This window comes from Antedon bifida, chromosome 4, assembly GCF_963402885.1.
Source record: "Antedon bifida chromosome 4, ecAntBifi1.1, whole genome shotgun sequence".
Taxonomy (NCBI): Eukaryota; Metazoa; Echinodermata; class Crinoidea; order Comatulida; family Antedonidae; genus Antedon; species Antedon bifida.
The window spans coordinates 32,850,537-32,877,115 of record NC_136229.1 but is presented as its reverse complement, the minus strand read 5'-3'; the positions used below and the strand labels follow the sequence as shown (position 1 = coordinate 32,877,115).

The following is a 26,579-nucleotide window of genomic DNA, read 5'->3' as shown; positions in this document are numbered from 1 at the left end:
TAGGCCTAGGAGCCTAGATTTAGCAAAATGAAGTTACCAATTGATAGTTTTAGGAAAGAATTAATTCACTGTGTTAAAGATAATTGTGCGAGTGTAGTAGTAGGGCAGACGGGAAGTGGTAAAACTACTAAGTTGCCTCAATTTCTGCACGATTATGGTAAAAAAAAAACCCTACTCTTGGCCTAGGAGGCATGCCGCACAGCCTGCTAGTTAGTAATACAGTAGTAGGCTTTTTAAGGCTTTTTAGGCCCTCTGCTGGTTACGGGCGGGATGAGTCCGGTAATACAGGCTATGTTGTATTAAATACTGTACATGCTAGGCCTAGCATAATGTTTAGAATCATTTGGATATTGATTGTTTTATGCAATCATTTAAAAATTAAAAAATTAATGCCATGATTTTACATTTTTTATTTAAAATTGAAAAATAAGACTGCTCGCTGATTATCTGAATGGTAGTTGATACTCCAGCCAGGTGCCATACGACGAAAGAAGCAAAGCAACGCGTTAACTATGATGGGTGTAACGCGTTGATTGGCATTGTTAATGGTGTAATGCATTTATCATTATTTATTAAAACTCTGTCTAAACCATCAAACTTTATGAGACAAACAATGTGATGTGCCCATATATGGATATAATGATGTCTTATGACTATCATATTTGGGCATATCACTACTATATTTGGGCACATCATTATTACACTCATACTGTTCTTTAATTTGTATAGGTTTTACTGATCATGGAATGATTGGTGTAACTCAACCAAGACGTGTGGCTGCCATATCAGTTGCAACAAGAGTTGCTGAAGAGATGAAGTGTGCAGTTGGTGACAAAGTTGGTTACCAAGTACGATTTGATGACAGTACATCTGATGGTAAGCAAAATAAAAAACAAACAAAAACGCATTTGATTTCTGTCAATGTTTTCTGTTGTTAGTTTCTGTCATAGTTTTCTGTTGTTAGTTTCTGTCATTGTTTTCTATTGTTATTTTCTGTCATTGTTTTCTGTTGTTAGTTTCTGTCATGTTTTCTGTTGTTAGTTTCTGTCATTGTTTTCTGTTGTTTTTCTGTCATTGTTTTCTGTTGTTATTTTCTGTCATTGTTTTCTGTCATGTTTTCTGTTGTTTTTCTGTCATTGTTTTCTGTTTTTAGTTTCTGTCATGTTTTCTGTTGTTAGTTTCTGTCATTGTTTTCTGTTGTTAGTTTCTGTCATTGTTTTCTGTCATGTTTTCTGTTGTTAGTTTCTGTCATTGTTTTCTGTTGTTAGTTTCTGTCATTGTTTTCTGTTGTTAGTTTCTGTCATTGTTTTCTGTTGTTAGTTTCTGTCATTGTTTTCTGTCATGTTTTCTGTTGTTAGTTTCTGTCATTGTTTTCTGTTGTTAGTTTCTGTCATTGTTTTCTGTTGTTAGTTTCTGTCATGGTTTTCTGTTGTTAGTTTCTGTCATTGTTTACTGTTGTTAGTTTCTGTCATTGTTTTCTGTTGTTTTTCTGTCATTGTTTTCTGTTGTTATTTTCTGTCATTGTTTTCTGTCATGTTTTCTGTTGTTTTTCTGTCATTGTTTTCTGTTGTTATTTTCTGTCATTGTTATCTGTCATGTCTCTCTGCCAGGATGAGCCTACTATAATAGGCCTACTCTCTTTGTCTTTTGTTTAACTGTTCATACAAAAATATATTCTGCAAATTTATTGTTTTTTTTTAGCTACAAAAATCAAGTACATGACAGATGGCTGTCTATTGAGGGAATTCCTAGAAGACAGAGAGCTTAGAAGATACAGTGTGATTGTCCTGGACGAAGCCCACGAACGAAGCTTAAGCACGGTAGGTGATTAAGCAGAACTTGTAAACATAGTACCCTGAATTTGGATTTGTACTCTGAATTTAGATGGCTACCCCGAATTTGGATGGCTACCCCCGATTTGGATGGGAACCTCGGATTTGGATGGCTACCCTGGATTTTGATGGGTAACCTGGATTTGGATAGCTACCCTGGATTTGGATGGCTACTCCCGATTTGGATGGGAACCTCGGATTTGGATGGCTACTCTGGATTTTGATGGGTAACCTGGATTTGGATAGCTACCCTGGATTTGGATGGCTACTCCCTATTTGGATGGGTACCCCGGAGGGATTTGGATGGGTACCCTGGAGGGATTTGGATGGCTACCCCGGATTTGGACGGGTACCCTAGATTTGGATGGCTACCCCGGATTTGGATGGGTACCCCGGATTTGGATGGCTACCCTGGATTTGGATGGGTACCCTGGATTTGGATGGCTACCCCGGATTTGGATGGTTACCCCGGATTTGGATGGGTACCCTGGATTTAGATGGGTACCCTGGATTTGGATGGGTACCCTGGACTTGGATGGGTACCCTGGATTTGGATGGGTACCCTGGATTTCGATGAGTACCCTGGATTTCGATGGCTACCCCGGATTTGGATGGGTACCCTGGATTTGAATGGGTACCCCAGATTTGGATGGGTACACTGGATTTGGATGGGTACACTGGATTTGGATGGGTACACTGGATTTGGATGGGTACACTGGATTTGGATGGGTACCCTAGATTTGGATGGGTACCCTGAATTTGGATGGGTACTCTGAATTTGGATGGGTACCCTGGATCTCGATGGCTACCCCGGATTTGGATGGGTACCCTGGATTTGAATGGGTACCCCAGATTTGGATGGGTACACTGGATTTGGATGGCTACCCCGGATTTGGAAGGGTAGCCCAGATTTGGATTGGGTACCCCGGATTTTGATGTATAAATGGTTTTTATTTAAAGTGTATATCTTGTGATTCTTAACATAATGTTATAATATTCTTATTTAGGATATCCTATTTGGTTTGGTGAAACAAGTTTTTATTAATAGAAAACAGAAGCCGTCAACATCCAAGCGAGAGCGCCCTCTCAAGATTGTTGTGATGTCTGCGACCTTAGATGAAGGAAAATTTTCAAATTTTCTGAATGACTGTCCAGTTGTTGAGATTCCTGGACGTGTTTTTCCAGTGAAAAATATTTACTGTGATTTAATCAAAGAAATTGATCTGAAAAATGACACTACAATCAATTATGTGAAAAAGGTACAAATGAATCTGTCTCACTAAATTAATTATATAATTTGTTGTTTCAATATTTGTCACAGGTCTAGGCACACCTAACAAAGCACAGCTTTAGACATGAGATGCTTCTGGTATTTTTGAATGAAATAAGTATGAACTTAAATAAAATATTATTAGAAGACAAAGACACTGGCATCCAAAATACCAAGATTCTAAAAAGTAATGTATTGTTGCAATGAACGGTGTTTTTATAATATGTAGGTCTCCATATTTAGTATTACTTGCTTGATACTTGCTGGATTATTGGGTCGGTTGACAAGCTAAATATAGCTTATATGACCCTTCCTGTCTTCTTGTAACCAAGACTATCATAATATAGATGCTTAGGGCTCCGGGTGTACGCACAATGTTCTGAAGTGTTTATAAGTGTGAAAAAGTAAACTTGCAGTCAAGAGACTTCCAATGATCATTGAGGAGTGACTTGAATTGATTTTTGATTTCTCTGAAAGCATTGTTCTTAAACACTTTGTACACAATTTTATTTTTGACACAATCCCCATGATATGAATTTCCCTTTTTTCATCTGTTGTTTTTTTCTATTTGTATGCAGGTTGTTGATGTTGTCATGGAGATTCATATGGAACAGCCATCTGGGGATATCCTTGTCTTCTTAACTGGTCAGTCTGAAATTGAAAATGCATGTGACCAGTTATTCCAAATGTCCGAGAAGATAGACTATCGATACGATGTAAAAGATACAGAAGTTGAAGCCCTGCTAGTTCTTCCGGTCTATGGTTCAATGCCTACAGGTAAGTCATGGTCCATTGCACACCACTAGTCATGGTTCATTGCACACCACTAGTCATGGTTCATTGCACACTACTAGTCATGGTTCATTGCACACCACTAGTCATGGTTCATTGCACACCACTAGTCATGGTTCATTGCACACCACTAGTCATGGTCCATTGCATACCACTAGTCATGGTTCATTGCATACCACTAGTCATGGTTCATTGCACACCACTAGTCGTGGGGCGGATTGCAATATAAAAACTTTGTCTTAGGCTTAGATCTAATAAGCCCCTCATTAAGCCTCTCAGCAAAGTCGATTGCAATATAGCGTTCTTAACTGAGACTTTATTAGGAAGGAATCAAACCAGCCTATAGTTACCGACAAATGAGGGCGCTATACCAACAACTGCAAATAGAGTAATTTAACAATAAGGAGTAGCGACAAGCTCCTCAGTAGGACATATTGAGGCCATTTTAATGCATGAATGGACACACTGCCTATTCAATAGTGTTAAGATTACGTAAATACTAGGAGATTTTAGCAAATAATTAAAAATATTGGCAACAAAATTGTGTGTAATTTGATAGTAAATATTGGTTAATTAATACATGCTTAAAGTTTACAAACAAATATTTCAAAAAAATAAATTTTAAATATGCTACTATATGCAGTCTTTTCTTGGTCAAAATAGTGTAGCGCTAGGCCGCGTATGGAGAATATGCGTACAGCTTGTTGGTGCGGTTGTGGACCGCTAATAGTAATTGATCGTCAGGTAGGTGTGGGCCTATATAGATTTTATCTATTGAAACAATTGGTAGATAAAAATAATAATACACATGTCTTATAGTTCAATACCAGTTTTCTACACTAGTATCATAAAATCAATTCACAGCAGTATTTAAAGAAGTTAATTTCGCCATGATATTACTAGCTAGCCTAGGAGTGCTCGTGTCGCGCGGTTAGCGTAAGCCTGCCTGGAGGCTTAGAATCTAAGACCACGGCGCTGAAATTTTAAGGCTAAGACTTCTTATTGCAATGGGCTTAAATCTAAGACCATCGTTGCTAATGGTTTCATATTGGGCTTAAGTCTAAGACCGCGGTTAAGACCTTTATTGCAATCGGCCCATGGTCCATTGTACACTGGCATCGTAGTCATGGTCCATTGCACACCCACTAGTCATGGTTCATTGCACACCACTAGTCATGGTCCATTGCACTCTGGCATCCTAGTCATGGTCCATTGCACACCCACTAGTCATGGTTCATTGCACACCACTAGTCATGGTTCATTGCACACCACTAGTCATGGTTCATTGCACACCACTAGTCATGGTCCATTGCATACCACTAGTCATGGTCCATTGCACACCCACTAGTCATGGTTCATTGCACACCACTAGTCATGGTCCATTGCACACTGGCATCCTAGTCATGGTCCAATGGACACAAACTTGGTTTTGTGCACACTTCTTAACCATGGTCAATTTCTTTAAATAACTTGTTAGTTTAGTCATGTTGTACTATATGTCCAGTCCACTCCGGACAGTCGTTGCTTTTGTTTTAGTATCATCCATTATGTAGGCCTACAGTTCAATTATTTCTCTACTCACAACCAATACATTTCTTAATATAGAATCCATCATAACAATTAACATTTCATAAAACAATTTCAGAACTTCAACGTAGAATATTCTCTCCAGCTGATCATGGTGTACGGAAGGTTGTTGTAGCAACAAATATAGCAGGCACATCATTAACAATTGATGGCATTCGGTAAGTAACCAGTTAACAATTGATGGTATTCGGTAAGTAACCAGTTAACAATTGATGGCATTCGGTAAGTAACCAGTTAACAATTGATGGTATTCGGTAAGTAACCAGTTAACAATTGATGGTATTCGGTAAGTAACCAGTTAACAATTGATGGTATTCGGTAAGTAACCAGTTCATAGAAAACCACTTTGCACAGTTCTTTTACTTTCTAGAGTCTTGAAACCTTCTCTTTCAATAAGTCTGATTTGACTCATTTCTTTAATTTATCATCAGATACTTCAGCAGGTTCTATTTTGTTAATGAGGTCTTTTTTGTTGTTAGATATGTTGTTGACAGTGGCTTTGTGAAACAGTTAACATACAACCCACGAACTGGTCTTGATGCTCTACAGATTGTACCCATTTCAAGGTAAAGGCTGAAACTACTGTAATCAAGCCAATTTGTGTAACACCATTTTCACATCTGCAAAACATAACAACTTGTAACAAGTTATAACCAGGTTTACATAGTTTGAATACAATTTCTGAGAAAATTACACCAACGAGAGGCCTGTTTTTGTTCCAAGTTCTAACTGCGCACACTTGTATTGCCCCAGTATTAATCTGATCAATTATAGTAATCAAATATGCACGCAACTAGACCTTCTCTCAAGATTTCTCACGGCTTGTGTATGCATGTGTGAAAACATGTAATATATCTGGAGTTCAAACCGTGTTACAACTTGTTTGTTACAACTTGTTTAAAAGGAAAAATAAAAAAAAAAAGAATTGTAAACTTCTTTATGCAGGATCCTTGCCGTCAATTATATACTGTAATTGAAAAGTTATAAATGATGACTAAATAAATGTGAATGAATGAATGAATGAATAATTTTATGACGTAAGAAATGCTTGTCTTACAATAACATAACAATAATACATGTTTGTGTAGATCAGAAGCCATTCAGAGAACCGGTAGAGCAGGTCGAACAGCTCCTGGAAAATCTTATAGAATTTATTCAAAGTAAGTTTATATTTTAATTCAATAAATATGATTTCTGTGTCTTGAATTTTTTTAAAATATAAAACCGCATAAATAATGTAAATGTAATAAATGTAAGTATTTTATGAGAAATGCACATACATGATATCTATATAACTAACTTTCTTTTTTAAACATGTTACTACTGTACAATAATTACCAATTATATTATATTACAAAATTTAAACTTGAATTCTTTATATTTGTGCTTACTTAACTTGCAGCATAGGATATTCAATGTCAATCTTGGAGGCATACTTCATTGTTGATACACTTTTCTCCATATTTTTAAGTTGAAATCAGCAAAATCACACCATGTATTTTAATTCAATTTTTTTTTTAAGAGGATTTTATGAAAACTGTATGAAGGAGGATACTATTCCTGAAATCCAGCGTTCTAGTTTGACTAGTGTTGTGCTGAATTTAAAGTGTATGGCTGTTCATGACATTATTAAGTAAGTTAAAAAAGTAAAGTAAGTTTAAAAAATAAAAAAAAAAATGTAAAAAAAATGTAAAAAAAATTTTAAAAAATAAATAAATAAATAAATAAATAATATTAATAAAAAAAAAATTAAATAAAAGCATGTTATAAATGTATATTTCAAGTAAACATCAACTGAAACTAATTATCTGTCAATGCCAGCTACGTGTCGTTAGAAGAAGACAGCTACAAAAAACAGTAACATTAAAAATATTTCTTCTAAAATGCATACCAGAATAGTTGACCATGTTAACTATTTCAATATTTCATTTAAGTTTTCCGTATTTGGATGCTCCGGAAGAAAGAATGCTATTAGAAGCCTTGAGAGAACTTTACTACTTTGGTGCTATAGATAGGTAAGAGTACAACATCTAGATTTTTACAAAATCCATTCACATTTTATTAACATCTTAGTTTGTTGTTTTTTTAACAATGTTTTGTTATATTTACAGGAAAGGTCATATAACTGATCTTGGCTACTTAATGGTTGATTACCCATTACCTCCAAGCCTAGCGAGGGCGGTAATCTACTCCGGTGCAATGGGTTGCCAGGATCTTTTTCTTCCAATTGCAGCCATGTTGTCAGTAGAAAATGTTTTTATTAGACCTGGTAAGTTGCAAACCAAACATTTGAGTGCCTATTTAATAATAACAATAATAACTGGTACTTGATATAGCGCATTATGCTGAAAGCCTCAATGCGCTTTACATAGACAAAAAAAACATTTAGAAAATTAAAAATTCTAAAGTTGGGTTTTGAGGAGAGATTTGAAGGCACTGGTGTAAGTTGCCTGACAGATGTCAAAAGGCAACGCATTCCAAAGAGAAACATTTTGTTTTTAAATTCCTTTATCCGGTTATTAATTTCTTTTGCAGGAGATAAAAAGCAACAAAAAGAAGCAAGTGAGGCCCACAATGAGTTGGCACAGATTACTGGAAGTAACAGTGATTTTGCAAGTTTGCTTGCAATTTTCCATCAATATTCTGAAAGGTGAAAATTCACAATTTGAGTAATATTATCTAATACTGTATTTCTTAAGTACACACACATATTTTGTAAGTTATGTTACTTTGATACTCACATGAAATGATGTTGTACTCATGTTCCATGATGCTAAACCCAACTAAATCTTTTAGCTTTAATTGGAGAATTTGTAGTATTTGTAAGTATTTCGAAAGTATGCATTTTTCATTGTTGGGGATGGTAATTAATTCAAATTGTGTTTTCTTGTTTTTATTTTCATTGTATTGTTTGTTTTATTGTTTATGCGGATATTTGCCCATGATGGCATCGGCAGCCACTTGAATTGAATTATGCACAGGTGGCACTGTTAATACAGTTTACTTGCTAAATGAACACTGTTTTAAAAGCATTTTTTTCTCATTTTCAGCAATTCCCGAAGTAGATGGTGCAGGAAAAATTACATCCATCAACGAGCCCTTAAAACGGCTCTTAGCGTACACAAACAGCTGAAAACAATTGTTGAAAAACAGAAAAAGGTCAGATTCATTTGAAATTAAACAATTGCTTACTGGTTCTGTGCAACTTTTTCCAATCTTGATAATATTCTCATTTTTACCATTATTTATCTTTAAATATCTGGCCGCAGATTCAAGCTTTTTGCTTTCAACGATAGATATCAATAATAGTTTAATTAATTACCATAATCTAAATTACAGGACAAAAGATTTCCTAAAGTCAATGAATTTAAAGGATCAAGCAGTGAGCTACTACGAAGAATACTATGCACAGGTTACTTTGGAAAAGTTGCAAGGAAAGCGCCTACTGGGAAAGGATTCCGTACGATGGAAGGTCACGGTACAATAGTACATATACATCCTTCATCAACAGTAAGCACCTTGTTTATTTGATCATTCAATGCGATACCCTAATACACACATCAATCTTGCTTGTATTTTGTATTTTATACGATGTATTTTATCTGTATTTTACCAAATTTTAAACTTTTAACCTCATTTTTGTATTTTTAAGTGAGTTTTTAGAAAAAAAAATGTTTAAAGCATGTACTATTTTTTACTGTGTTCGACCATGAATAAACGATATGAAATAAAATTCACACAGTCTCTATGCTAAACATGTACATAATGTAGGTTAATACAGGTGATACTTAAATCCCATTTTGTTTTTTTAGAAACCCTAATACACACATCAATCTTGCTTGTATTTTGTATTTTATACGATGTATTTTATCTGTATTTTACCAAATTTTAAACTTTTAACCTCATTTTTGTATTTTTAAGTGAGTTTTTAGAAAAAAAAATTTTAAAGCATGTACTATTTTTTACTGTGTTCGACCATGAATAAACGATATGAAATAAAATTCACACAGTCTCTATGCTAAACATGTACATAATGTAGGTTAATACAGGTGATACTTAAATCCCAAACTACTATACCTTTTTTCAGCTTACAGGAAAAGAAGACATTTTGGATTGGGTGATATACCATGAGATTGTGTGGACTTCAAAGGTTTATATGAGAACCGTATGCCCGGTAAGTACCACGCTAATTCTACCATTGTTATATAATTGGCGCCAATAGTGATAAGATAAATCATACTTTTATAAGGAAGACTACTATCATTTTGTGTACATATCTGAAAATACTTGTGACCATGAAGCAAGTGTTAGACTGCTACAATTTTTTTGACAAAACTCATTTTATTAATATTTTCCTTTTAGATTCAGTATGATTGGGTACGTGAACTTCTTCCAAGGCTTCATGAGTTAGATGCATATTCATTGAGTGGATGTCTGGCACCACAACCTGATCTTAACAAAGTACAAGACTTGAATAAACCAGAATTAAAAACATCAAGTCCAGTACAAAGTAAGAGAATGTTTGATAGTAAGCATCAATTGCACTTTTCAGCACTACAATAAACATGGGAGACAGTGACATGGGTTAAGCTCTGTCTACACTATCAACTTTATGTGACAAAAAATGTGATGTGCCCATATATGGAAATGTCATACCACTACCATATTTGGGTGTTTCACTACCATATTTGGGTACTTTTTTTATCAAAACAGTTTGATAGTGTAGACAGAGCTTGTATCTGTAGACTGATTCCTCCGATTACCTCGTCTTTTTGGATAGGACATACACCTGTGTATATAAGGCACATGATTCACTATATGGGAAGATTAGTGTATTGTCCTTTGGTGTGTAGATCATGGGGTGGCTACTGTGGTTTTGTAGAGTGCTTAATCCGAAAGTTAAACGGACGATAAACCAATATTCTAAAACATGCAGTAGATTAAACACACACACACATTCTTCTGCTTCCCCATTGGTTTTTACTCTGTTAATGTTACTCCCATTTGTTTGTACAGTAAAGCAAAACTCAGAATAGTAATACAAGTTACACACAACTTTCTAAAGGATTTACTAATAATACTATGGACATAATCCGACAGGTTAATGAGTAGTAAGTGAGGGTATATATCTATATCCCAATTAGCAATAGATATTGCTAATTGGGATAATTGACGGTAATTAAGCTGTACATCCATGTGTGTTCCAGTATGCTTACCCGTTTCAATACGATTGGATTTGAACCTAAAAAAAAAACAGTTGATTTATATCAAGGCGCTTTCAACTTAAAATAGACTTAAATGCTTTATTACAATAAATTCCTTTTCATTGCCATTCACATAGTCGATTCATTAGTTGTATACAGTAATCCCACGAGTGTTAATTGTACACCCTGGTAATAATACAGTAAAACGGGTGTATATAGATATTGCTAATTGGGATATTTGTAATTAGACTGTACTGTATAACAAATGTTGTCATTATTGTAGGTGTAGTTCCAAAGATAACAAAACGCAACAATGAAGACTCTGTGTCAGAAGCCAGACAACGTTACCTAGAGAGAAAGAAGGCACGCCAAGAACACAAATGAAAGTAAGTCTTCTCATTTCAATATGTGGACAATATAATTGCAATATTAACACATTAATACATTGTTATGTTTGTTTAATATCCTATCCATGTCTAGATTATATATTAATATTTAAAATCAGTATTTTAGTATACAGTATTCCGCAAGTGTAATGAAATTGTTGCAAAATGTTTATTCTCTTTTTGGTGGATTGGGTGATTGAAAAAAGCTGATTTCGACACAAATAAAAATCTCACCACTGGGTTAGCTTCGGTTGCACATTGTAGTAGTAAAAGGTCAATTTCTAGGTCAACAGGAAGTTGTAATACAGTACTGGCAGGAAACAACCCATAACACATTCGCATTTAAACCTACATAAGGCTGACCCGTGCAATCTACTTAATATTTATAATATATATATATATAATATAATATTTTCTGTGTAAGTAGAACTATCAATATTAGTATATTTAATCTTATTTTCCAGTTAGGAAATCCCAAAATGTCTTAATTTCACATTAATTCTCACATTAATGTAAGTTGAATGACTTAAACACCAAAGTGGATGCTTGTCTGTGTATGTGCCAAGAAACATCATATCTACTTCCGAACACATTAAAAACAGGAAATACAACAGTTATGTATGATCTATCTTTCTTAGTTAATGCTAGCTCTATCAGTACACCAGAAAATAAAAAATGAAAGATTGAAAGAAAGAGATATTTTGTATAGAAAAAGAAGGCGAGAAGAAACTAGAAAGTGGTTAGAATAAAAATATGCAAAAATAATAAAGATAAAAGAAGGAAAAAATTGGTAAAGAAGCAAAAAGATCGAAATCTGTGAAGAAACATTGAAAAAAAAACAATTAAGAAGAAAAAAAAATGAACTTGGATAAGCGCGAAAAGACAGAAACACTTCCAAGCATTCGGTTATCCATCACACACTGACTATTTTTTCTAGTTATTAATATCTAGATCTAGAAAAGCATTTTGTAAAGAAAAACAATGAAGAAAGCAAAGCATGTCAGAAAGTAGTTGCATGCAGTAGCGCTCACTCCATTTATGACGTCATCGTCAACGATAGCAATAATTCTAACAGGCGCGCCACTTCCGTCTTTAATCTTCATCGGTAGCGCGTATATTGTGCTCCCGGTCGTCGGCATCTTGTCCAAATTCGCCACGTTTTCAAGACCAAAGATGTTTTGTTCAAAAAATACTACATGCGAACTGAAATTAGTAGACTGTCCAAAATCCAGAGATGCTGTGTCTACGCCTACGCCTACAATGTTACGATTTTCAACGAGCCATTCTGCGGCGGGTGTACTGAATCCGGGGAAATGCACAATCGAAACATTGTTTTCATCTGTGTACGAGTCGTTACGATCCGAACCAAAGTACGCAGTACGGTTAGGGTAGAATTTACCCCAACCTGAGAACATCATTACAATGGCGCCGTCGGGTATACGACCATTTTCTTCTTCCCAAGCCATTAAATCATTGATTTCAACTTGCGCATCGGGGTCTATGGTGGCTTTAGATGAGATGTCAACTTTCACACCTGGTCCTACTAGATGACTTACAGGTAGTACTTCGATTCTCAACTGTCCCTTCCGTAACTCTCCCTCCCGTAAGTGTGCCGGTGCGTCCATGTGTGTTCCAGTATGCTCACCCGTTTCAATGTGATTGGATTCCAACCTTTAAAAAACAGTTGCTTTGTATCAAGGAGCTTTCAACAGACTTAAATGCTTTCTTACAATAAAAATCAATTCCTTTTCATTCACATAGTTGATTCATTAATTGTATACAGTGATCCCACGAGTGTTAATTGTACACCCTGGTAATAATACAGTACTACGGGGTCGATAAATCTCAAAATCAGATCTTGAGTCTCGGGTTACCGATAATAATACTTACCATAAAGGTCCGTATGGTCCACGTTGAAGAATTTCTTGTACAAACCCCTCATGGCCCGGAAAAAACAACGTATTTTCGTCAAACGTATACGTCAGGTCAATAATGTCACCGTTGCCATGCACGCACACGTACAACGCTTGTAAAGCCAGGCAAACAATCACGGAGCGTATGTAGTACATTCTGAAATCAAGTTGCCTGCTGAACAGGTCGATGAAATTTTGTAGTTGCGTCTATCCTGAGTTGGAGTGATCAATTAAATCAACATTCACATAACTCCCACTCATGAACTCATGAAACATTACGAAGGATTAACCAATCAAGCGTTTGCTTGGCGTTATGTTTAATGATTGTGTATTGTTGGGAAGTAAAGAATAAAGATACAAAATAGCAATGGTTTTGCTTCAGTTTAAATCAAATGTCTTTGTCATTTCAACATTGTTGTTGAGGTTTAGTATCGACGTACGTGTCTATGCCTTGATCTTAAGGCATAGGTACGTACTGATATGATGCGCAACCTTTCTACCAAACGACAAATTACATATTTACTTGCGTTGGAAATCCATCAACTTCATCTTTGGATTTCGTTATATTATAGAGTATTGATAATATCAGTAGATATTAAAGCTCAGGTACAGGCATGAATTTTAAATATAATATCTGGTTAATTGTACATAAATTAACAGAACTCAAGACGAGAAAACATGAATTTCCCTTAATATGGTCAAATACAAAATTTGGCAAAATTCTGCCATAAAAACCAGGAAGACTTTTTTTCAGTAGTTAGGTAGTTTAACCTAATGTAATAACATTTCTGGTGACTCCCTAGAAGGTGAAAAAAGATGGTGGATATACGGTGGATAATTTTTGCTATAGTATGAAAATAAAAATCTGAAGTTGAATAAAAATACCAGAAATGTAAAATTCAAGTTATATTACCTATATTTAGTCATCTGATAACATTTTTTACCACACCGTTTATTTTTCATAGCTTTTTAAAATGCCTCTCTATTTACAAAATTTGTGTACAAAAGAATAGAGATTTCAATTCAATTTCAATTTCAATTCAATTTCAATTTCAATTTTACTGTGTAATTTGAACTATCCCCCCACTGATAAGAAAGTGCTTATTTTCAACAAGCTTGTGTAACACAAATAAAATCCCGAAAATTATGAAACATAGGGGAAACTATAGATCGATAATTATTGGAATGTATGATCAATAGAAATTTTTTGCCCGCACCTGGCCTTTAAGTGTTGGATTTTGAAATCTTCCGCTGTTTCTTATTATGATATGTATTATATCAAATAACCTTGAATACAAGCTTTATTAATTGGTCAATACTTCAGGATTAATTATGATTGGTCAATACATCAGGATTAATTATGAATGGTCAATAGTTCAGGATTAATTATGATTGGTCAATACTTCAGGATTAAATATGATTGGTCAATACTTCAGGATTAATTGTGATTGGTCAATATTTCAGGATTATTTTTGATTAGTCAATACCGAATTGATTGATTGATTAGTCAATTCCTGGAGATGACCTTTTTGTCGAAATATTGTATCGTAACACAATGGCGTGTATTTGATGGCTTTTCGGTATATTTATACGTTAGGTCTGATAATGTAACTAATATGTGGACGTTGTTCCAATTACTCAATAATGCGACACGAATACAATGTTTTTTCGCTACAAAAAGAAACGTTTTTATTTAAATCAATTATAATTTCACAATGCGCTTCTAGTTGACATTTAAGACATCCAACATGTATATGAACTCAGTAGTGTGAATATTTAGGCCTATATGAGAGGAGCTATTAATGCTAGCTTTACAGTACACCAGAAAATAAAAAATGAAAGATTGAGAGAAAGAGATAGTTCGTATAGAAAAAGAAACTAGACATTGGTTAGAAGACAAAATACGAACAAATAAGAAAAAAGATAAAAGAAGGAAAAAATTGTTAAAGAAGCGAAAAGATTTTCTGGTTATTATTATCTAGATCATTCTAGTTTCCATGGTATCTAGAAAATCATTTTGTGAACAAAACCAATGAAGAAAGCAATGAATGTCAGAAAGTAGTTGCATGCGGTAGCGCTCACTCCATTTATGACGTCATCATTAACTATAGCAATAATTCTAACAGGCGCGCCACTTCCGTCTTTAATCTTCATCGGTAGCGCGTATATTGTGCTCCCGCTCGTCGGCATCTTGTCCAAATTCGCCACGTTTTCAAGACCGAAGATGTTTTGTCCGAAAAATACGACATGTGAACTGAAATTAGTAGACAGTCCAAAATCCAGAGATGCTGTGTCTACTCCTACGCCTACAATTTTACGATTTTCAACGAGCCATTCTGCGGCGGGTGTACTGAATCCGGGGAAATTCAGAAGAGAGACACCGTTTTCATCTGTGAACGAGTCGTTACGATCCGTACCAAAGTACGCAGTACGGTTAGGGTAGAATTTACCCCAACCTGAGAACATCATTACAATGGCGCCATCGGGTATACGACCATTTTCTTCTTCCCAAGCCATTAAATCATTGATTTCAACTTGTGCATCGGGGTCTATGGCGGCTTTAGATGAGATGTCAACTTTTACTCCGGGTCCTACTAGATGACTTGCAGGTACTACTTCAATTCTCAACTGTCCCTCCCGTAAGTGTGCCGGTGCGTCCATGTGTGTTCCAGTATGCTCACCCGTTTCAATACGATTGGATTCAAACCTTTAAAAAAATACCAGTTGATTTATATCAAGGCACTTTCAACTTAAATGAGACTGCTTTATTACAATAAAAATCAATTCCTTTTCATGGACATTCACATAGTTAATTCATTAATTGTTTACAGTAATCCTACGAGTGTTAATTGTATACCCTGGTAATAATACAATACTACGAAAACAGAGACCCGAGAACCAGGGTCGAGAAATCCTGAAACATAGATTCTGGCGGTTCGCCATATTTCTTTTCGTACATAAGTTGGGGACCCCTCATAAAAAGAAATATGAATATCTTTACTGTAGTCATAGCCATAAGGTGTGACATAAGAATTGATCTATCGAGCCGTCTGTGTAGTCGGGTGGATTAGACTATGGACTTTACATGTCGGTGTATGGGGTTCGAATCCCATGAGCAACTTCATTTTACGTTTACTAGAGAGATTATTTTGAAGTTAGGTTTAGTTATATTCATTTCTATCTTTCACAAGGGGTCCCCGACTTATGTACGAAAAAAAAAATCGCTGGCGGGTCTCTGTTTTCAAAACACCCATAACAATACTTACCATAAAGGTCCAAATGGTCCACGGTGAAGAATTTCTTGTACAAACCCCTCATGGCCCGGAAAATACAACGTATTTTCGTCAAACGTATACGTCAGGTCAATAATGTCACCGTTATCATGTTCGGACACTGCGTGTAACGCATGCAAAGCCAGGCAAACTATCATGCAGCGTGTATAGTACATTCTGAAATCAAATCACCTGCTGGAAAACTCGGGGAACTTGTGAAGTTATACGTCTGTCCTGTGTTGGGGTGATATACGATAGTAGACTCAATTAAATTAACCTTCACATATGCCTAATTCTTGGACTCAGGAATCGTTCATCCCTGACCAATCATTGTATTTCCACTAAAGCATTTGCTTGGTGTTTTGTTTACTGTTGAAGACAGAAGTGACAGTATTGTTGGGAAGAATAAAGACACAAAATAGCAATGGTTTTGCTTCAGTCTAAATCAAATCAAACGTTCTTTCTTTGTCATGTCAACATTGTTGTTGAGGTATAGTGTCGCGTACCTACCTAGATCTACGAAATGACAAATTACATTTTCTTGAATTTGTGCTGGAAATCCATCAACTTCCTATACAGCTTACCTTTGGATCTCGTTATAGTGTTTTAATATATTAGGTCAGTAGAAATTAAGCGTTGTGACATCTTCAGCTGTTTCTTATTATGATATGTATTATGATATTATTATATGTGTATCAAATAACCTTTAATGCAAGTTTTTTTATTTGTCACTACTTCACGATTAATTATGATTAGTCAATACTTCAGGATTAAATATGATTGGTCAATACTTCAGGATTAATTATGATTGCTTAATGCTTCAGGATTAATTATGATTGGTCAATACTTTAGGATTAATTATGATTGGTCAATACTTCAGGATTAATAATGATTTGGTCAATACTTCAGATTAATAATGATTTGGTCAATACTTCAGGATTAATTATGATTGCTTAATGCTTCAGGATTAATTATGATTGGTCAATACTTCAGGATTAAATATGATTGGTCAATACTTCAGGATTAATTATGATTGCTTAATGCTTCAGGATTAATTATGATTGGTCAATACTTTAGGATTAATTATGATTGGTCAATACTTCAGGATTAATAATGATTTGGTCAATACTTCAGATTAATTATGATTTGTCAATAGTTCAGGATTAATTATGATTGGTAAATAGTTCAGGATTAATTATGATTTGTCAATACTTTAGGATTAATTATGATTGGTCAATACTTCAGGATTAATTATTATTGGTCAATACTTCAGGATTAATTATGATTGGTCAATACCTCAGGATTAATTATGATTGGTCAATACCTCAGGATTAACTAGGATTGGTCAATACTTTATAATGATTAGTTAACAGTTTGGATAACACGTTTGATATTGTATTTTATGGGCTATTTATTCCTGGAGATGACCTTTTTGTCGAAATATTGTATCGTAACACAATGGCGTGTATTTTATGGCTTTTCGGTATATTTATACGTTAGGTCTGATAATTTAACTAATATGTGGGCGATTCTCTTCTAATTACTCAATAATGCGAGAGAGATTTGGACGAAAACAATGTTTTTTCGCTACAAAAAAAAACGTTTTTATTTAAATCAATAGATTTACAACAATCATAATTTCGCAATGCGCTTGACATTTAAGACATCCATCATGTACATGAACTCAGTAATGTGAATATTTAGGCCTACACGTTTCACAAGAGGAGCGTTGTTGGAGTTTCATCAATCACCTCTTTATTGACTTCCATTTGCATTTGATTTGAATACTCTATTTCATTAGTGGGCTTGTGGTTTCTTCTAAAAGAAAAATAGTTATAATATTGAGTTACGTAGTTTCAACAATTTTTAACGTACAGCCGTAACAATTAAAGGTCATTGAACTTAATTCGCCGTAATTGCGCGTAATGCTTATTCTTATTAATTCTTTAATGACGTTTACATAATTACCTTGCAAGTTTAATAATTAGACCTATCAGGATTAGAACTGTAATTACTAGGCATACCACTATCACTGTCAAGTAAACTTGGCCATTTGAATTTTCAATCGTACCTTTAAAATAGAATAAGTGATAAAATCAATGGTTTTATATAAAAATCAATATGTGTACCAAACTAGAAATAAAACAAGGAATAAAACAATTAGGTATTGTCTCTTTGTTCACATCAGAACTTACACAACCTCTGGATGTATCTACACTTTAATCACAAAATTCTTTTTTTTTTGTGGTCCAAATTCGCAATCATGTCGTTACCTTTGTTGCTTGATTGTGCTTTTGCTTCTCTGAGGTTATTACATGTGATGTTGTTGACACCTAATGTTAAAATAAATTTTAAACAATTTTAGCAACTTGCGAATTATTTATTAAAAATATAGCCTAAGACAGCTCTGCAAATTGACTTAAAACAAACAAACAGAAAAAAATATCGTATTCAAAAATGGTGATAGACGAGGCAATAATTATTGTGGCTGGGACTGGTATTCAGGTTTTATTATTTGTCAATCAATGGTGATTTATGAAAACAAATTCTATAGCATACTTGTATTATTTTTTGTTTCACATGTGAATCCACTAAATCCATCAGTACAAATGCAAGAAAACAACCCATCGTCTGATGTTTTCATTTTCCCGCCATTTTGGCACTGGTTGTATGATTTTACGCCTGTAAACAATGAATTCAAGAAGATTAGTAGACATATTTACCTTTTGGTAAAAGGACGTCCTACCCGTGCCGAATTCAGTCTTAGTAGCAGAAAGCCAAGTTACATTCCCCAGATGGTTTGTGCATGCGCACTAGTAGGCAGTGGTGAATAACGTTACTGCTATTACTTCTACGCATGTGCAATCAGAAATTAGCTACGAGAAAACTTCTCACATTGTACATTGAAACTACTATACTAACTTGACACTGTTATTTTGAACGAGCATGTGTTCGAACGTCCAACCATATCCGTAGCCGTGTACTCCACATTGATTGTTTTCCCTAAAACTCCAATTGGTATGTCAATTACTTCACCAGGAGAATGAGAGTTAGTGGTACTGGAGAAACAAGAGGAATCGTCTGTCCACACTGGAGGTTGCCAAAACACATTTTCTCTTCTTTCATTTGGTTTGGTGAGAAGATGTATATCTTGTGGACAAGATGACCCGTATGAAGGTGGTTCTTGGTCTTCAAAATTACCTAAAATCGACAAAAAGGTTAAATTTAAAATGAAAATACCGTAAGATACGAAGCATGTTAATCGTTTGAAGGTAGTTTCTAGTTAACTTATGTTTGAAAGAATGGTTTAAAAATGATTTTCCATACGAATAGGCCTAAAGAAACTTCCATAAGGCAGGATTCTATAGTAGTAGTATATATCCGCTTACTTATTTCACACACGTATGCGAAATTCATGCTACAAGGAACATCATTCCATTTGTCTGAATGTGTATAATCAAGCTCTACACAGTCTTCACCGTGTCCATAATTATTTGGTTCACCGGCTCCAAAATCTGTAAAAACACAAGATCATCAAAGTATACTATACTATAGTTTTATAATTAAAAAGCGATGTAGAGTATTTCAGAAAGATAAGATAAGATAACTTGGTTGACATTTGCTTTTAACGTCACCAAATAATGTGTCTGTCAATTGTGTTTTTATTTGAAGTAGTGTTTAAATTTAAAACCCTTAATTGCTCATCTATAAATTTCCTTGTTTCTTTTACTTATCGACATTTAGTCATAAACAGTCAGTGGCCAAGCGGTTAAGACAGTGGAACCATAATACCTCGCCATATTAACATCGGTACTTTAAAAGAACCTAGTACATCTTTCGAGACGAGTAGGGGGTTACCCCGGTGTACTAGTATACACGCAGCCACTGTCACTCATCAAGAGGGCCCCTTGATTGTCAGTATACGCTGTTTAGGGTCACCCTCTATAAATAAGGTGAAATAAAAAATAAATAAATAAAATAAAACAGTATATAATCTTGACGATTAGGCTACAACCTGATACAACGCAACACACTTCCTGAAATCTCTAAAACACAGTAATACTGCTGAAGCTGTTATGATGTAAAAATGTGTTGCCAAAGACGACGCCAAATACGTACTTTTATATTGACTGCATTCTTTCGAGACCCATTTAAAGTTCGTCTCATTCTGTACATCCGATATACCTAGCCATAGATCGCTTCGAGTAGGATTGTTAGTGTATAGAAAGTCATTTTCTTTTTGGTTCCTGACTACCACCAAGTCTGCGCCTAGGTCCAAACAGTTTGACCTAGCGTCTGACCAAGACATTCTTGTTGCTTCAAATTTGTAACAGCTATCTTGAAACGACACCCAGCCCTCTTGGCAGGAAGATACTGTAACGAATAAAAAATGTATTAAAAAATTACAATAACAGGATTTTAATATTGTTTATTGTATTGTGTGTGTGTTTTTCTACACCCAAACATGCGTAGACATTTTTAGAGAGAGAAACGTCGAATGTCCTCCCAATATTGGTTACATGCATTCGCCATAGTCGATGATCCATAGCTGATATTTATTTACATAGATTACTATCCTTGCATGCTGTACACCAATCTACACACTCATGGTGTATTGAATCAGAAATATGATCGTCATGGGATGTAAGTAAAGAATATAGAACCTAATAATAATGATACCTGTAGTAATTGCAGTACATATTAAAGAAAACACCAGATTTGTAGATGTAGCCATGGTGCAGCGATATCCAAAAGTGTGCATACCCGGTTGTTCTTCCCGATGTACATTTCAGTATTAGGCCTATCTGTGATAGGTACTAAGTAGCCTTATTGTCTTTTTCCTTCCGATTAGAAACTGACTGACGTCAGCTTATTAGAAATAGTAAAATCCTCATATTTCATAGCATTGTACATGTCCTCGACATTTCTGCGATTTTGCACAATTTTGAAATTAAGTAACCCCCCTCCCCCCTCCCCGCAAATCCTGTATTATTATATAATACATTTTCTATGTAGAGAATGTAAGCAACATCTTTAGTCAGTCAAATACCTAATAAGGAGTTGACCCACCACTATTGCAAAAGAATGTATTTCACTGCATTTCAGTATGATCTCCTAATCGCCATACTTAAAGTCCTTAAAATATCCCAGCAAAGGAAATTGGTCTAATAATATAAATGACTAAGAACTATGATTATTGATTATTTAAATATTTTTTTTGCTGCGATCTTTAACGATACAATTATATTATTTGTGCGTTGTGTGTGGATATCTGTTATTTGTGTTCATCTTTTATAAAAAAAATGTATTCTGTATCGTGTATTTCTAAGTGTGAATAACAAACAGTATACTATTTGCTAGCACACATACTGTGTATCATTCATAGAAATATATCTGTGGTTAGTGTTAAACTGTAATAATAATAATGTCTAATTTACTATAATCTTTAGTTTACACTGCGCATGTTCGTCGTGAATATTATTGTGAGTAAAACAGGATTTATTTGTCAGTTAAATTGATTTACCCATACGAACATATTTCTATTTAACCTACCGGTGCTATTTGTTGTTGCGCATGTCCGTCCACTAAATCCATCAGGACAAGTGCAAGAAACCAATCCATCGTCTGATGTAATTATCCCGCCATTTTGGCACTGGTTATACGATTCTAAATCTGTAACAACTATGTTTAAAAAAAAGAAAGATTAGTACATTGCTATGGTAAACCAAGGTAGTGTAGACCAATATGCCTATACAGAGATCAATAAAAAACAAACCCTTGTTCTAGAAAAACACCTGCTCGTACCGATGGAAATGGGTTTGATTAGATTTAGTTTAAAACCTTGCCATGACAATTCCAGTCATTTTGATGCCCCATAGATGATTTGTATAACGGAAAACGTAGGCCTACAAACTTTCTTTCTTACAGTATAATACTGTAAAACTACTAACTTGACACTGTTACTTTGAATGAGCATTTGCTTGAACGTCCAACCATATCCGTAGCCGTGTACTCGACAGTGATTGTTTTTCCAAAAACTCCAATTGGTATGTCAATTACTTCACCAGGAGAATGTGAGTTAGTCGTACTGGAGAAACAAGATGAATCGTCTGTCCACACCGGAGGTTGCCAAAACACATTTACTCTTCTTTCATTTGGTTTAGTGAGAAGATGGATATCGTCTGGACAGGATGACCCGTATGAAGGTGGTTCCCGATCTTTAAAATGACCTAAAATTTATTATAGATAGACATAGAGTTTTAGAATATATATTAGTCCCCAAAACATACCAAATAAGGATGAATAAATAAAGTGTTAATAGGCCATTTTGTAGTTTAATAAAGTTATTCACTTTCAAATTATAATTTGTAGTTCCAACTATGTGACATTTAAATGTTAAAATCAGCAGAAACAGTTTTACAAAATATTTCTTCAAGAGAAAATATTTTTTAGAATGATAAAACATTTTACATGCAGTCGAAAACAAAAAATATGCAAGTGTATTCCCTATTAGTAGTTAATAATTGGTATCTCATTATTTTATATATATATTACCGGGCGGTTTAGAATTAATGTTCTTTGCTTGATATGTATATATATATATATCTATTATATATCTATTAGTTTTAATTTTAGGCAAGTTCGCTTTTTTTGGTTTCGCCGCTCTTTTCTATAATTAATTTATCACAAACTTTGTACATAGAAAAGAAAAGAGAAATAAAAATGTTATAATAATAAAATCTCCGCTTACTTGATTCACACACATATGCGTATATCCTGTTGCACGGGAAATCATTCCATTTGTCTGATTTCGTATAATCAAGCTCTACACAGTCTTCTTCACCTTTTCCATAATTATTTGGTTCCCCTTTACCAAAATCTGCATAAACATCAAAAGAAATGATTAGCTAATATTCTATAATACACACACCCCTCTTTACTTACTGCAGGACTTTTACTGATAGGCATATGACAAGTATATTACAACAAAAAAACACTTAAAGATGTATTGTCCCCCAAAAACATGAAAAATGAAGATTAATTAAATCAGACTTTGAATAGGTTATTTTGTAGTTTTAATAAAGTGAATCACTTCCGTAAAAAAAAAACGGGGAAAAATAATGTTTAAATGATAAATGGTTAAATTCAACCAAAAATTCATTGGCTGGCAGCCAATTTGACCATTTTTGCTTTAAATTCCAGTTTTTTCAGGTAAATACATTTTTTTTCGATCTAATTTTTGGTCGAGGTCAATAACTATTATGTGACATTAAAATGGCATATTCAACAACAAAAATTGTAAAAAATTATTTTTCAGGGGGACAATACATCTTTAACATAAAAGAAAATTATAATTTATTTTAAAACAAAGACACAAAACACTACTTATAAATTCGTTCACAAAACGTAATATACTTGCGCTGCTAGTTTAAACAACTTGAAAAATAAAATATAGGGTCTAAACATATAAAAAAAAAATATATTTTATTAGATATTATCAGGTCGATACGCACTTTTATATTGACTGCATTCTGTCGAGACCCATGTAAATTCATTTTCTTTCTCAATATCTGATAAGCCTATCCATAGATCGCCAGTTGTAGGATTGTTAGCGTAAAGAAAGTCATTTTCTGCTTTATTTCTGACCACGACTAAGTCTGCACCTAGCGCTGTACAGTTTGATCTAGCGTCTGACCAGGACCGTTTTGTTGACTCAAATTTGTAGCAACTTTCTTGAAAAAATAACCAGCCTTGTTGACAGGAAATGTCTGTAAGGATTAAACAAAAAAGAAAGAAAATTACGCTTTTAATGTTTATATAAGGCACTGTACTTATAATATATGTAGAACATTATTATGGTTTATTTAACATATTTGGCTCTCCTAGCCGAGTATAAAAGTCAAGACAAAATGTATCTACTACTTATTTCAGCTTTATACGCTATTTTTTTTTTCATTTGTACTTTTAAATGTTATTTTGTTATATTTAACTCCTTTTTTCCATATCTTGTATGTTTAAGTGTGAAGAACCTTAAATAACAGCATAGTTTAGGGGGATTCTTAACACTTTCTAATGTATAATCTTCCATTTTTTTTATAACGTTTCCCAAACATTCATGCATTTATTTTTCAGTTTTATAATTGAACCTTAATCCTGAAAACGATTTGTCTTCAACCTACCGGAACTTGTTTTTGTTTCACATGTCAATCCTGTAAATCCATCAGTACAAATGCAAGAAAGAAGTCCATCTTCTAAAGTTTCAATCATCCCGCCATTTTGGCACTGATTATACAATTCTACCTCTGTAACAACTATATTAAAATAATTGAAAAAGATTAGTACGTTTCTGCAGGGTAGAGTTAAATTGTAATTTAACTCTTCCCTGGTTTCTGGGATTTGTTAAACAATGTTATTTAGTCCAATATGCGTACATGTATGCAGTGGAGGCAATTTTGTTAAATATGTGTAGTGCCAACAATTCCTGCTCGTGCCAAAATTATATAGATCATTATGGATATACATTCTATTATGTATTGTTTTTAAAATGTGTTTAACTGCTATACTAACTTGTTACTGTTATTTCGAATGAGCATTTGCTTGAACGTCCAGCCATATCCGTAGCCGTGTACTCCACATTGATTGTTTTTCCTAAAACTCCAATTGGTATTTCAATTTCTTTACCAGGAGAATGAGAGTTAGTGGTACTGGAGAAACAAGAGGAATCGTCTGTCCACACTGGAGGTTGCCAAAACACAGTTACTTTTCTTTCATTTGGTTTTGTGAGAAGATGAATATCTTGTGGACAAGTTGACCCGTATGAAGGTGGTTCTTGGTCTTCAAAATGACCTGAAATTAATTAAAGGTAGATTTTTTGAAATAATACCGTACCGCACTGTTTTACACACTTAGATGCATAATATATATGTAAAATTCCCAACTGTTGTAATGAATGAAATAATAATGAAATATTTATGGAAGTTTGCGTGTGCTGATGAAAATGACATTTTACATGCAGAGGAACCCACAAAATATACTAGTAAAAACAAACAACAGCAAAGGGAAGAATTCTATATTAGTGTTTGTCCTCAAAGTAGTAGTGATATTAGAGAGGGTTCGATTTGCGACGACTCACGACCAACCTACGTCACATGCACATATGGCGATATTGACACAGATTTGATGGTCTTTTGGTCCAAGGTAGGTCGTCGGTCACAAATCGAAAGCGTCCTATAATACAGTATATGCTCTTACTTATTTCACACATATATGCGAATTTCCTGTAACAAGGGTAATCATTCCATGTGTCGGAATTTCCGTATGCAAGTACCACACAGTCTTCATGGTTGTTATAATCATTTGGTTCACCGGGATAAAAATCTGTAAAAACACCAAAGAAATGATTATTAGATAGATAGGCCTAATATATAAATTTACAGGGTGATATATTACACATAAACTTAAATAGCCAATTTTGAAACGTAAAAAATCTGCGGAAATATGTGAGAATGAGAAATGTCGATCCAACCAAGATTCGAATCTGAAACTATGGCCTACGCATGTGTAAAAACGTTATTAAATGTTACCAGGTTCATATACGTACTGTTATATTTACTGCATTCTGTCGAAACCCATGTGAAGTTAGCCTCACTATCCATATCTGATAAGCCTATCCACATAGCATTTCCCATGCGATTGTTAGCATGAAGAAAGTCATTTTCTGCTTGGTTTCTGACCACAACCAGGTCTGCACCTAGTTCTGTACAGTTTGATCTAGCGTCTGACCAAGACCTTCTTGTCGAATCAAATTTGTAACAGCTATCTTGGAACGACAACCAGCCTTGCTGACAGGAAAATACTGTAATGATTAAAGTATTTAGAAAGAAAACACGTTATTAGACTTATATGAGGCACTTTAGTTTGAATAAGTTCTTCAGAAAACCAATAGTATTGTATAACCCAACAATCTTCGGCACGAAAAAGTGCGTTCATCGAATATAATTAGAAACTCAATGTCCAGTAGCAGAATGTTGTGATAATTGTGCCAACACTCAAATTACGTTCACGTGCATTAGCTATACGATTAAATGCTAAAATTTAATATTTGTCGATGTTTTGTCATTGTAAAGCTGACCTTGATGAACTATTTATTTTGTAGCTGAAAAAATATCTGTTAACTGTTTCAGTGAATGGCTCGAATCTAACCACTAGCCATCAGCGCAAGCTCGGTGGTCTAGAGGTATGAACGCCAGGCTAGTGATCTGGAGGTCGTGGGTTCAAGTCCCACCCTAGAATTACCTGCGAATTTTTTCGCTGGTATTCTCA

General features: G+C 34.5%; 4 protein-coding genes across 7 annotated transcripts in view; 1 reads left to right on the top strand and 3 right to left on the bottom strand.

Moving 5' to 3' along the window:
• Positions 1–6: 6 nt before the first annotated feature.
• On the top strand, positions 7–25,026 carry LOC144840286 (putative ATP-dependent RNA helicase DHX40). Of its 4 annotated transcripts, none has more exons than XM_078696050.1 (18): positions 7–157; positions 730–876; positions 1,702–1,820; positions 2,840–3,091; positions 3,681–3,879; positions 5,540–5,639; positions 5,961–6,047; positions 6,570–6,641; positions 7,004–7,114; positions 7,416–7,496; positions 7,593–7,750; positions 8,017–8,131; positions 8,532–8,640; positions 8,821–8,991; positions 9,569–9,655; positions 9,844–10,009; positions 10,969–11,071; positions 24,942–25,026. In XM_078696050.1, the coding sequence occupies exons 1-17, from the start codon at positions 28–30 to the stop codon at positions 11,067–11,069; spliced, it is 2,205 nt and encodes a 734-aa protein (XP_078552176.1). In that variant the 5' UTR covers positions 7–27; the 3' UTR covers positions 11,070–11,071; positions 24,942–25,026. The 4 variants fall into 4 exon arrangements, with proteins under 4 accessions (XP_078552176.1, XP_078552179.1, XP_078552177.1 ...); XM_078696053.1 differs by lacking the exon at positions 24,942–25,026 and adding an exon at positions 19,296–19,435 and having other exon boundaries at positions 9,844–9,991; XM_078696051.1 differs by lacking the exon at positions 24,942–25,026 and adding an exon at positions 19,296–19,435.
• On the bottom strand, positions 11,085–13,201 carry LOC144840310 (isatin hydrolase-like). Its single transcript, XM_078696096.1, has 2 exons — positions 12,962–13,201; positions 11,085–12,742 (listed from the first exon to the last, which is right to left on the bottom strand). Exons 1-2 carry the CDS (start codon positions 13,138–13,140, stop codon positions 12,025–12,027), a joined length of 897 nt encoding a protein of 298 aa, XP_078552222.1. The 5' UTR covers positions 13,141–13,201; the 3' UTR covers positions 11,085–12,024.
• LOC144840314 (isatin hydrolase-like) lies at positions 14,784–16,620 on the bottom strand. The gene is made up of 2 exons (XM_078696100.1): positions 16,251–16,620; positions 14,784–15,691 (listed from the first exon to the last, which is right to left on the bottom strand). Exons 1-2 carry the CDS (start codon positions 16,430–16,432, stop codon positions 14,989–14,991), a joined length of 885 nt encoding a protein of 294 aa, XP_078552226.1. The 5' UTR covers positions 16,433–16,620; the 3' UTR covers positions 14,784–14,988.
• Positions 17,842–26,579, bottom strand: part of LOC144840273 (macrophage mannose receptor 1-like) — a 43,481-nt gene continuing 34,743 nt past the window's right edge. Inside the window, exons 12-24 of the mRNA XM_078696030.1 lie at positions 24,825–25,103; positions 24,437–24,568; positions 23,771–24,025; positions 23,008–23,136; positions 22,208–22,486; positions 21,810–21,938; positions 20,376–20,630; positions 19,646–19,771; positions 19,179–19,457; positions 18,816–18,938; positions 18,530–18,589; positions 18,225–18,327; positions 17,842–18,074 (exon numbers count right to left, since the gene is read on the bottom strand). Of these exons, the coding sequence (XP_078552156.1) occupies positions 17,972–18,074; positions 18,225–18,327; positions 18,530–18,589; positions 18,816–18,938; positions 19,179–19,457; positions 19,646–19,771; positions 20,376–20,630; positions 21,810–21,938; positions 22,208–22,486; positions 23,008–23,136; positions 23,771–24,025; positions 24,437–24,568; positions 24,825–25,103 (2,252 nt within the window). The 3' untranslated portion in view covers positions 17,842–17,971. The remainder of the gene's footprint in view (positions 18,075–18,224; positions 18,328–18,529; positions 18,590–18,815; positions 18,939–19,178; positions 19,458–19,645; positions 19,772–20,375; positions 20,631–21,809; positions 21,939–22,207; positions 22,487–23,007; positions 23,137–23,770; positions 24,026–24,436; positions 24,569–24,824; positions 25,104–26,579) is intronic.